Source organism: Triplophysa rosa, linkage group LG23 (genome assembly GCF_024868665.1).
Source record: "Triplophysa rosa linkage group LG23, Trosa_1v2, whole genome shotgun sequence".
NCBI classification, from domain to species: Eukaryota; Metazoa; Chordata; class Actinopteri; order Cypriniformes; family Nemacheilidae; genus Triplophysa; species Triplophysa rosa.
The window spans coordinates 7,886,110-7,898,513 of record NC_079912.1 but is presented as its reverse complement, the minus strand read 5'-3'; the positions used below and the strand labels follow the sequence as shown (position 1 = coordinate 7,898,513).

The 12,404-nt window shown below is 39.3% G+C and overlaps 1 protein-coding gene across 1 annotated transcript in view; it reads right to left on the bottom strand.

Moving 5' to 3' along the window:
• Positions 1 to 11,631, bottom strand: part of stk17a (serine/threonine kinase 17a) — a 30,705-nt gene extending 19,074 nt beyond the window's left edge. Inside the window, exon 1 of the mRNA XM_057322596.1 lies at positions 11,189 to 11,631. Coding sequence (XP_057178579.1) covers positions 11,189 to 11,343 — 155 coding nt within the window. The 5' untranslated portion in view covers positions 11,344 to 11,631. The remainder of the gene's footprint in view (positions 1 to 11,188) is intronic.
• Positions 11,632 to 12,404: the final 773 nt, after the last annotated feature.

Sequence of the window (12,404 nt, the reverse complement as noted above, 5' to 3'; positions counted from 1 at the left end):
CGTCAAGTTTAAACGGCTCGTCCGCGAGACGCACAACGCGGGGAAGAGTCGCGCGAGTATGACACAGGCTGTGTGTGCGGTCTTCTGAATTGGACGGTTCTTTAGTATTTATTTGCCTAATGATCGATCTGACTCTGCAGATGCCATAATAACACACACTGTCTCTCTCCTGCCTTCTGTATGTTTGTTTTTTTAATGACGGACGTTTATGCAGTTGGCTGGGGCAGTGCTGATTAGGCATAACGGAGGTGCGCTCACTCAGTTGGTTAGCAAGAATGCCACTCAAAGCGGGCTTGGAACAGACGCGTTTCCTATTTTTCACATCGCTTCCACATCGCAGCCTCTTGCGATTAGCAAATCGCAACGTCTCACATCGCGATTGCGATTCGATTTCGATTAATCGTTCAGCCCTAAAGCTTAGCGCTCCGTTTAGTATCACAATGCTAGCCAAGAGAAGCACAGGGGAAGATTTAGCTACTTGGAAGCAACGGCTGAGCTGTAGAGGAAATTCGGACAAGCACCCGTGCGAGGGCATCCCGAATCAAGCCATGGTGTCCTGAACTAGCCTTCTTGATCCATCTGCTCCCTCTGGCCCTGGACCATTTAAGGGATTATTCATAATAGCTCCATTCTCACGGAATAAAAAAACTGATGCGTTTCCTAAGAGACTCATGTAGGCGTCTGTGAAAAAGGAATCTTGTTTTATAGTCTGAAGTTTCTTGAGGTTTCAACTATAGGATGTTTGACAAGGTCTGTCGCATAGACAAAAGAATGAGTGAAATGCATTCCAGCAAGTCCTCCACAGTGACCGACATTGGAGCGGAGTACGATCAGCTGCATGGCTTGATTACAAACCGTAGAGAAAACAAGGTGGGACTGGCTCACCTGGCATCTGACAATGGCATCTCGTGTTGAACACACAAAAAATATATTTTGAAGAATTTAGGAAACATTCTGGGGCACTTTTGATTTCCATTGATTTCCGACTATGGTAGACAATGGTGACCAACAACTGTTTGGTTACAAGCATTCTTCCAAATATCCTATTTGGAACAAATCGAGGGTGAGTAAATGACAGAATTATTTTGGGGGGGCGAACTGGCCCTTTAATGCTGTGACTTAAAGAAATAAAAACTAGTCAATGGTTAGATTATTAGCCAACAATGATCAGTCTCTGGCTTGAATCAAGCCTGTATTTAAACTTACAGGGCACAAGGGCTGTGCCTGCTGAGCTCATGTGAGAGTCATGGGGTCGGAATGGGTTTCAGGCTTCAAAAGGAAGCTCCCCTTATTTTCAACCCCATTCTGTCCAGAACAGATTTACTACACACAGCTGGGACTGCCTTGCTCATTTCTTCAAAAAAAAAAAAAAAATGTGGAGATAAACAGGGTGAACATAAATGGTCTCTGCTTTGAGCTGGAACAATAGCCGGGTTTCCATCCAAAGTTGCGAATTTAGCTTATGCGCAAAATTGGAATATCGCATAAAACATTTTCGAATAAGCACCGTTTCCATCCAACTAGTCAACCGTCACTTCCTAATAAACTGCTACTAAATATCAGCACGAAAAGTAAGAGAAGCCACTGAATATAATAATTTTCATATATAATAAAACTTGCGCAAGCCAACGATTACGAAACACAATAAATGCGCTGCTTTTGTGGATGTCTGCTGTTTTGGAAACACAGTCGTGACAGTTCTAAGACGCAATTACAGAATACTTTGACGACTTTGCTCAGGCATTTAAGAATGACCAGAACAACATTTCTCATGCTGTGTAACAAGATCAGTACTCTGGTTAGTCAGGTTACGCAGTCTCATAGTGCAGTTACGTGACTTTTTGGAGGAATTTATTCGGCAAATGCGTTTCCATCTCCCGAAAAACCACCTCAAGCGAGCGTAAAAAACTTTTTTGCGAATTAAGGGTTTTTAATTTGAAATTTGCCGTTTCCATCACTCGTTTCTGATGCGAAACTTCAAAATGCGAATAAAACCAGAGTGATGGAAACCCGCTTAGTAACATCTATTTTCATTCATAGTAAAATATTTCTGTAATTGGACATATGACATGACTAAACAGAAGCATCAATGGGAAGTTGTTGTCTTCATCCCCAACATCCATGTTATGCCAGAGAATCAATGATTGATTTAACCTCAACTAATAATAATAATAATAATAATAATTCATTACATTTATATAGCGCTTTTCTAGACACTCAAAGCGCTTTACATGGATCTCCTCAACCACCACCAATTTGCAGCATCCACCTGGATGATGCGACAGCAGCCATATTGCGCCAGAACGCCCACCACACACCAGCTTATTGGTGGACAGGAGACAGAGTTACGAAGCCAATTAGTTCATATGGGGATGATTAGGAGGCCATGATGTATACAGGCAAATGGGCGAATTTGGCCAGGATGCCGGGATTACACCCCTACTCTTTTTCGAAGGACATCCTAGGATTTTTAATGACCACAGAGAGTCAGGACATCAGTTTAACGTCTCATCCGAAGGACGGTGCTTTTTGACGGTATAGTGTCCCCGTCACTATACTGGGGCATTAGGACCCACACAGACCACAGGGTGAGCACCCCCTGCTGGTCTCACTAACACCTCTTCCAGCAGCAACCTAGCCTTCACAGCAGGTCTCCCCATCCAGGTACTGACCAGGCTCAGCCCTGTTTAGCTCCAATGGGCAGCCAGTCTTGGGCTATAGGGTGATATGACTGCTGACTGCTGAAATACTAACTACAGAATCTCATTAGATAGTCTTTATTTCACTCTGATTGAACCAGCTCTCGCTCATCCTGACATGTCACACCAGCTCTTATGGAATGAGTAAGACTAAATGTGGTATACAGTACATGCATAAATAAATACTATGAATGTTTTGAGAATTTTGACTAGGGAGAAACATTTAGGTAATTTTGTATTTTGAGGAATTCAAGCTAACTGCATTTGCCGCAACTACTAAAGAATCGTTTTAAAAAATCTTTAAGAAAATGTTGACTTAAGAGTGTCATGACTCATTAAAAGCCGTCATTCATAAAGATCCAACAAAGATCATAATCACTTTGATTAAATTGAGACCGATTCAGAAAGGCTAAAGTACCTTCCGCTCCTTTGAAAACCTAATCGGCTTTTACTGCCCTTGACTGCACAGCATACCTTCATTTCCATAGTGTAGCCGCATTAATCTGGTCCCTGCTGCTCGAGACTTGCTTCTTAAAAATACGAGAGAATGCGATAAAGGAGCAGCTTTAATCTCCTCAAATAATACCTGGCACTCCAGAGGTCCATGACCGTCCAATCGTTTCCTTGCAGTGAGTAATACTACTTTGGGATGTAATGGTTTGAATACTTTTGTTTTTATAAATCTTACCGGATGTTGCGTTAGCCTGCTTCTGATCGTGACAAGTTCACAACGTGAGCACAACTTGCAAATAAAATTTACCACGCAGCGTTTTTTAGGTCACATTCCACATGATGTGGTACAGATGTTTCTTCAAATGCGACTTCTATTATTATACGGCATTTAAAAAGTGCTCTGCGGTTAACCCAAGTCGAGGGCCGTTGACTGAGCACTGAAGACGCTGGAAAGTGCCTTCTGAGCCTCTAAAAATGAGCTGCCGGCTCTTGCTGTAGTCATGTCAGCATATTTCCAGTGGCCTCACAGAGACAACACCCTGAGCGTGATGACTTTCATGCGGGCAAGTCTAGAGTTGAAGCCAGGGTCACAGTTTATATAAAAACGGCCACATCTACAGCAAATGGTCTCTCTGTTTGGGTAAACTGTGGTCAGCAGTCAGCCAACTAGATGGAAAGTTATAATACAATTCTGAGACTCTGACTATCACTTTTAGTTTGTCCAAATACGAAAACAAACATCTTTTGACTCATTTGATTGTAAACTCATAATAAAAAGTATAGATGGTTTCAAAGCAACAACATAAACAAACACTTTTGTGGCCCAGACTTCGTCCGATGAAACAGTCTATTGATGAAATTCCGATTATACAAGTAGTTACAGTCACAGATTGGATAAGTAAACATTTTTGCAGGAGGTGGGTTTGCAGAAATACAGAAGCATTCTGGCAACCTTTAGATCACCTTGCAAACCCTAACCTTTTCTGAGTCAGAGAGGTCATTAGGTCACAAAGCCTTATGGATGATGACAGATGAAATTAAGGTGCCATGCCATTGTGTCAACAAACTGACATTGACAATTTGTGGAGAAATTACAAGATAGAAGTTTAACAGGTCCTCCTCTCAAAGAACCGATACCTTTGGAGTTGCATTTTAAGACTCATCAAGGACCATAGTTTCAAAATCTTTATTACTTAAAAATCTTTATTGTTCTAATGAAAAAAATGACATTTTGGATGGCCTGATGGTGAGTCAATTTTGCAAGATTTTATTTTTAGGTGAACTATAATTTTAACCAATAGTTTATATAATAATAATACATATATTTTAATATATGCATATATAATACATACATATTTTACAAGAGGCCTTCAAACCCTCTTGGGATACTTTACCATTTACTAGTTTTAAGATTATCCAAAGGTCTTGTACTGCAAAGACGGAGCACACGCCATCTGGACCCATTAAACAGTCCTCAACTATTACAAAGGTAAGCATACGGATGCACACAGGCTTGTACCCCACAGAGGATCTTAAAAAGCACTAAAACTGTAGTTTTTCCTAGTGTACTTTATGCCATTATACACTACGGTATATTTAATGAGTATGTTACATGATGGCAGCAGCACTTTATATTCTGCCATGTGAGCAAGTGTCCGCTTCAACTAAACGCCAGCTTTTGCTTATGGTCCCACTGTTATTAAAGCATCTTGGGGGAAAGTGCTGTTTTCAGCATTAATCAGCATAAGCCATAGAGAGAGCCGGGGCAATTAGTTAGTCATGGCTGTTTGACGGCAGCAAAAGCACTTAAAGGTGGGGAACAAAAATAAGGTATGACTAAAAGCTCCCAACAGTGCACAGACGTTCACAGAAGGCTGATAAAAGGCTTCTGGAGTGAAATAGGAGGCTTGTTTACTTTGTGTCTGTGACATTGGCGAATAATGAACTCTGACATGTGACCTCAGAACAGAGCGAGGGGCGCCTGTTTGCATGGTCCACGGGCACAACAACAGATATTTTCCAAATATCTTGGGAAAGGGCATTACATCATCTGTAAACCAGTATTCCGTTTTTCAGACCTGACTACGTTCTTTCAGCAACCTGCTCTTTGTTAAACAGTTTTAATTTACAGAAAACAGATCTGGTTTGCTTGCCATGCCCTTACAGAGACAAACAAATGCTGTTTTCATTTAAACTTCATTTCAATTGAGATTTGTTTCCCAACTATTTAATCGTTTCGTTTATTGAATCACTAAAAAGTGAAAGACCTTCTGTTTTATTTATTTGTAGAGCAAAAAAGTCTGAGATATTGTAACTCTTGTAGATGCGTGTAATGGCCGTTCAGTTAAATCAACATTCAGATTGTTAAGAGACAGGATATTTGCACTGGCACTTTGCCTTAGATCATCATTGCCTCTTTTCGACCAACTAAAGGGGTTCAATAACAAACTTGGCCTTTCAGATGATGCAGACGCCACCCCCCATCTGCCACCCCGTTTCCATGGCAGATGTTTCAATTGGGATCTCATACAACAAGAATGGCAATGGCAATGATGTCATGGCATCCCGCTCTGCTATCAGAGATTCTCTGGGAAAGAGAAGGGGAAACTGCTCTTGTAAAAGTGATGGGAAAGTCTTGGGGAGAGACACACTGCACACATCCGGCGATCACTCAGAACTCAAGAGGGATGGTGGCCTAACAGAAGGCCCGTGAGATTTTTGAGGGGTGAGAAATTCTTAGCTGATGACACGCTGTTTAAGGCAACAGTGAGACTGTGGTGTCATCCATCAGTACGCTGTAAACACAACCCTCCCAAATGTGCTCAGAGAGTACAACTTTTAATTAAAAGATAAAGATAGTTCGCAAAGTGACGTCTGGGAAAAAATGTAATTAAACACATATTAAAAATACTTTGTGATAATTTGACACGGCAGTTTCCTATAGTATCTTTTATCGGAAATCTTTAATCTTCGTGATCTAAAAGTTCCAGCTGTGTATTGATGTACTGAAAGAATTTGATGCATGCTAAAGCAAACACTACTTTTACATTTGCATTAGGCTCAAAACATCTCAAGTCTACGCCCCGAAGTGTGTCTGACTACGCACATATGTTTTTTGCCCTTAGGGTTAAGATTTTGTTACCCCAAGGATTAAACTTCAGCCTGTAACTTGTCCGACACCATTGTAGAATTATCTTAAATCACGTGGTTTATGAAAGAGAGGTATGCTATTACTTTTAACCATGTGAGGCCGTGTTCACACATGGCTTCTTTTTTGATGCTGCTAGCTTCTGTTTTACATTATAATCCTATGGAGTAAACCGTTTTTTCAAAAAAGTTCTGAGCACTTTTTAAACGCCAGCGCCAGCCTCTTTTTCAGCAGCTCAGAGCGTCTTTTGAGGTTGAAAAAGTTTTTCAGAAAAAAAACGCCCTACTTCAAGCACCCTTTTCACAGCTAACCAATGACAGAGACATGCGAGGAAAGTGATTGGTCGTGAAGGCTCAAGCTTGAAAAAATAAAATGGCATCTGAAACACCCGCTGGAGCATAGTTTTGTATAAATGTACGCTTAATTTTCACTTTCAATAACTTTTGATTGCATTTCTAGCCAGAAATAGGTATTGTAGTTTTTAAATATGTGATGGGTCATTGCAAAGACGCTCTCTGTTTATTATTCAAATAGAATTCTGTTACACTGCCTATGAAGCCTGTCTCTCCAAGTTGCCTTCGTGCACAAATGCTATCTTTGAACATTGCCGGCTGCTATTTGTAACCACAACGCTGCGAGCAGTTTTTTTTTACTAAAAAAGCGCCATTGTCAACTTTTTCTTGTCAAAAAAAGAAGTAAAATTTGAACACAGCCTGACACGCCATTTTAGCCTGGCAGACAATAAATCTGAAAAAAAATCCCATATACCTACTTTGAAAGAAGGGATAGAGCCATACCTAGCATATTTAGCAGCCAAAAACTTCACTTTTGATGTTTCTGACCAATAGCCAACCACCTACAGAACAATCACAATGTAATGTGCTATAAAACAACTTTAGCAACCGCATAGCAATGCAACTTCGTCATCATTTACTCACCCACGAGTTGTTGCAAATTTGTTTAAATTTCCTTGTTCCGATGAACACAGAGAAAGATATTTGGAGGAATGCTTGTAACCAAACAGTTCTTGGCCACCATTGACTACCATAGTAGGACAAATTACAATGGTAGTCAAAAGTGACCCAGAACTGTTTGTTTTCATACATTCTTCATAATATCTTCTTTTGTGTTTAACAGAACAAACATTTACAAAGACATTTGTCCTACTACGGTAGTCAATGGTGGCCAAGATCTGTTTGGTTACAAGCATTCTTCCAAATATCTTTCTCTGCGTTCATCAGAACAAAGAAATGTATACAGATTTGAAACAACTTGAGGGTGAGTAAATGAAGACAGTATTTTCATTTTGGGGTGAACTGTCCCTTTAAATTTGCCTTCACGATTCAATAGTCTTTTCGGTAACAGTAGTTACTGTTCCTTTAACACATGCAAACACCACTGACATCTTCTTCAGAAAATATCTATAAAACACCATTCATAAGTACATAAACTGCAGTTTGAAGATTGTTCTTTCAAACAGCAGAAAACTGTAAATGGCACGGTGTCGTTTACCAATCTGTGACACAGTATTAAGAAACTTGGCACGTCAGATGCAAGAGGATAAAGTGTCGTTAAAATGTTTGAATCCAAATTACACTTCTCATTTTACATGGACCTCTTCCCATCAAATATCTAAGGCCTATGTGCATGCGTTCTCATATACGCACAGCAAAGGCATTTGTTAATCTAAAGAGCTTGGCCTGTGTCCACATACAATGGTACAGTACTGGTTCTGATCCATCAGGACTGGGTGTTCCCAAAGCACAGTGGCTAAAGAATGCAGTGTAGCGGCCCTGCAATTATCCACAGTTGAGCATCTAGAAACCGCAGGACTGCTCCGATTTCACCTCATACTCTAGGTGCATCCCAAATCGCGCACTTATGCACTATTCTACGCCACATTGAAAATTCTTAAAAAAGAAGTGCACTTTAAGTACTCGGATGGTGCACTTTTTCAACCAAAAATATAAAGTGTGGAACTGTGGACCCTTCACGCGGTCGCAGTATCGCTTATGTAGCGGAAGGAAGGCGTGGCTATCGGATGCTGCTCGAGCAAAACTCTCCTGCAGAGTAATAATGCTTCAATTTGATGAAGACACTTTTGAAGTACACTAAATGTAAACTACATTAATTGCACAAATTGATTTTTTCACACGCACTGTGCCGTGTGATTGACGTCATTTGCACTCGTCTGGGAAACCGATATACTTCCAGTTAGTATAAAACGGTTTAGTATTCCATTTGGGACGATACTACTCTTCTGAAATTCATACGGTTGAGTGCATAGTGCAGAGTTTACGTGCATAGTGTATAATATGTCATTTGGGATACAGCTTCTGTCTGTACCGAGACACATCACAGCAGGACAGACTTTTTAGAATCAGAACGTGGAAATTGTTTTGTTGATAAGCAGCAAAGAGTATCTCTTATTTTTTATTTTAATATTCAAGTAACAGCATTTCAAAATATCAACTTGCATTTAAATAGTGAATTATATTGGTAATGTCCGAAAAATTCCAGGTCTGACTCCAGGCCAACCAGCTTTACACACACGCACGCACGCACGCACGCACACACACACACACACATATACAGTATATGGCTATATAAATGGCACCATCTGGGCTAACATGGTTTTTCTGTGAAACCGAGTAAAAATACAACATTACAATCCTATAGGCATCCTCTGAAATTGAACACTGAAGACTGTGAAAAAGCTTTTCCACATGTGCACAACCATCAAAATAAAAACAGCTGGAGCAGCCAATCACATCCCTAAGATCTTAAGCCTTTCAAATGTACATTTGGGAAACATAAAATCCTTCTTGACTCCTGCTTCTCTTACTACATTCTACTCAGGTGAAATTGCTTGGCTTGAGCAGCACGCCTGGTGGTGGCAGACATCCAGACGGTTGTGCTTTTAGTCCATTAATGTTGATGTGTTTTGCAAACAGACGGATCAGATAGCCTGCTGATGTTTAATGTCAGATAGCCTGCTCATGTTTAAGAGTTCGGCAAGTGACTAATACAATTAAGTGGGCTATCAGATCATTTGGTGAGGTGTTAAAGGTAGAAAAAATATTTAACAAAAAAAATCTTCAGTGATTTATGGTATTTCACACTTGACTTCCAAGTGTTTTTCACGGTTCCGGCTTTCTCAGCAGCAGAAGTCGTCATAGTTGGATAAACTTCTATAGCGGTGAATAGGACAATAGGCCACAAATATATTGTTTGCATTCTCATTTGCTCAAATAGCAAAAGAAACACTCAACGAGTGTTTTAAAAAAAAAAATATATATATAGAGAGAGAGAGAGAGAGTCTGATAACGGTAAGAGAGAAGGATGTCAAATTTACTGTGACTTCCATAGATGCTGTATAAGAAACACCCACGCATTAGCGTTAACAATTTTTTGTAATTTGATGCAAAGGTAATATAATACAAAGTAGGTATGTAACAATATCAAAATCTCACTGTACGGTAATACCGTCAGTGGTATTACCGGTATGCCGTCCACTGTACGGTATTTTTGCGGTATTTACGGTGGCAAATGATGACTTGGAAACGTGCCATAAACATCCTCTTTTCTTTATCCTCTAATCATAACTGTTGCTTAGAGGTATGAGTTATAGTATGGGATGGGTCAAATGACCTAAAAATCCCTTTTATAAAATAAAATAATTGCACCAGATGGACCTTGCCAAAGGTAACTGCTATTATTTGTTCTAACATTCTCTATATGAAATGATAGGTCTTCCGGGTCTAATAAAGTCATGTAACCACGATAATATTGAGACAGTTTTGCTATTGTGACAACACGATATTGATCGTATTGTTACATCCCTAATACAAAGTATAGTGTTTTGAACATATGTTGTTTTAAAATTGAAAATATAAAAAAACGTATATTTATTGATTTATGATCCTGATGACCGTTGAACATGTCATGCAGTCTTGTGAAAAAGGTCCATTGATTAAATAGAGATGTACTTTGTTTATATTGGAGATATCCAAAGTCAACAGCTATCATGTTGGATGGTTTGCATAGGTCTGCATAGGTCTACATTTAACACACAACCCAAAATCATTGCAAGCCATGCAGTTTTGTGCTTTCCATGCATATTCTTGGTAGAAAAGAAAGTCCAGCGAAATCAGAGCTGAACTCCTACAGCGACTTGGCACAAGTAACACCCACCAACAATATAGAGCTCTGTATAGCTTACTCACTGTTTTAAAAAGCACTAAGCCCTGGCATCAAAGCAAGCAACGGGCCATTAAAAGACTCTTGTTTTATGATCATGTGATCCAGCTTAAACATTACTGCTCTGCATGCCTAAATTTATTGGGTGTTTCATTAATATATTTCAAACACTACACCTTTCTATAGGTCAAATCATTTATTTATGCAGCACAACTGCATTGCATTTAAAACAAAGCATCAGAACTGACAAATATTGTTGATGAATATTGTACAGAAGAATAAAAGTGCTAAAAGAGCTCATGGGTAACATGAATGTACACATTTAGAAACGGACAGACATTTCATGTTATAACGTTACATGTTAAAAGATAATGCAAAATATTTGCAAATGAAGTACATCTGTTAAAATAAATCACGATTGTTTGCCGTCACATAAACATGTTGTGGTTTTACTTTGTCTAAACTGATCATAGCATTTACTAAAATTGGAGGAATGACAATTTATTGCTTGGATTGACTGAATATTATTTTTATACCAAATACTTGCCAATGCACGGTTATAAGTAAAAAATATTATTGATGACATACTGAGAACACAACACAAGCACCTAATGAAACAACAACGTACACAAACACACATGTACAGACAAACATTTATAATGGAGAAGTGTATGAGTGTGTACCATACCTGCCCAGCTCTTTGCACGGGATGATGTCATAGTATTCAGTGAACGGCTCGCGCCTGATGGCGGTTCTAATCTCGCGCAGTAACCCGTTGCGGTTCTGACCCGATTCACACCGAATTCGACTGGACTCGGCAGTGCGAGGACATACGGGAATCATAACGGCTGTTTTGAAACTTAGTTTGTTCAATTTCTCACCTGTACCTGTTTTACCTGCAAACCCAGTCCAACAGGTGACTCGGACAAACGAATCCTACGTCTACCTCACTCAATAAAACTGACCGAATGTTCACCTAAAAATGAGAACATGGAAACGTATCTAAAAAATAAGAATATTGATACTCTCATCTTCGACTGAAATCCTCATAAGAGAGCAAAATTGTTGCGTTTTTAATGTTCAGGCAGTGATGAGAGGTGCACTGCACAGCACAGCTCGTTTGCTTGAGTTGAGAACAGAGCGATTCAACTGAAGCTTAGCGGATCCTTTGACTTCAGTTACTGTGGTAACGAATGTGAATGACAAGGCTGGTCGCCAATCACATTCGAGCATTCAATAGTGGGTGGAGAGAGGTTCCTCTTTTATCGCATAGAACTTCATGGAGGTATAAACAATGAATGTAGATTTTTAGAGGATGGTGACACAAATATCTCCGGGTTTCTTTACTTTCTACAAAAAAAGTTTTACTTTAAAATGTCCGTTGATGGTAGGCTAAACCTACAGAAAACATTAAGCTTATTTAGTTTACTAATATTATATAATGTTCACATTATTTTACTCTTTTTTAGGATTCTTGGCTAATTCCCACAATGTTCACTACAGCTGATTTTACTATAATTTCGGGGTTATTTGGTCCCCTAAATACAACAAAACCTGACACATATCCTACATAAATTTAAAAGCACGTGTGTCCCTTTTACATTTTTGTCTTTAAAGTAATTTAAATCACTAAATATTAACTTAACCCTATACCCTACACTTTTACTTTGAAACAGTATATTGACACTATTTGTCAATATACTGTAATAAGAACGTGACCTCAAACTAGGAGACATCATTTGTATTACTCTGTTCGCAAAACATGCAAACCGCCCCCTAGTGTTTCAACAGTGTAAGGACGAGGATATTTGTATAATTCGTTTAACAAATATATTTTATCCCTACTTGTGAGGATATAATCAATACCCACAATTTGATATGCTTCCCTCTTCTGAAATGATGTT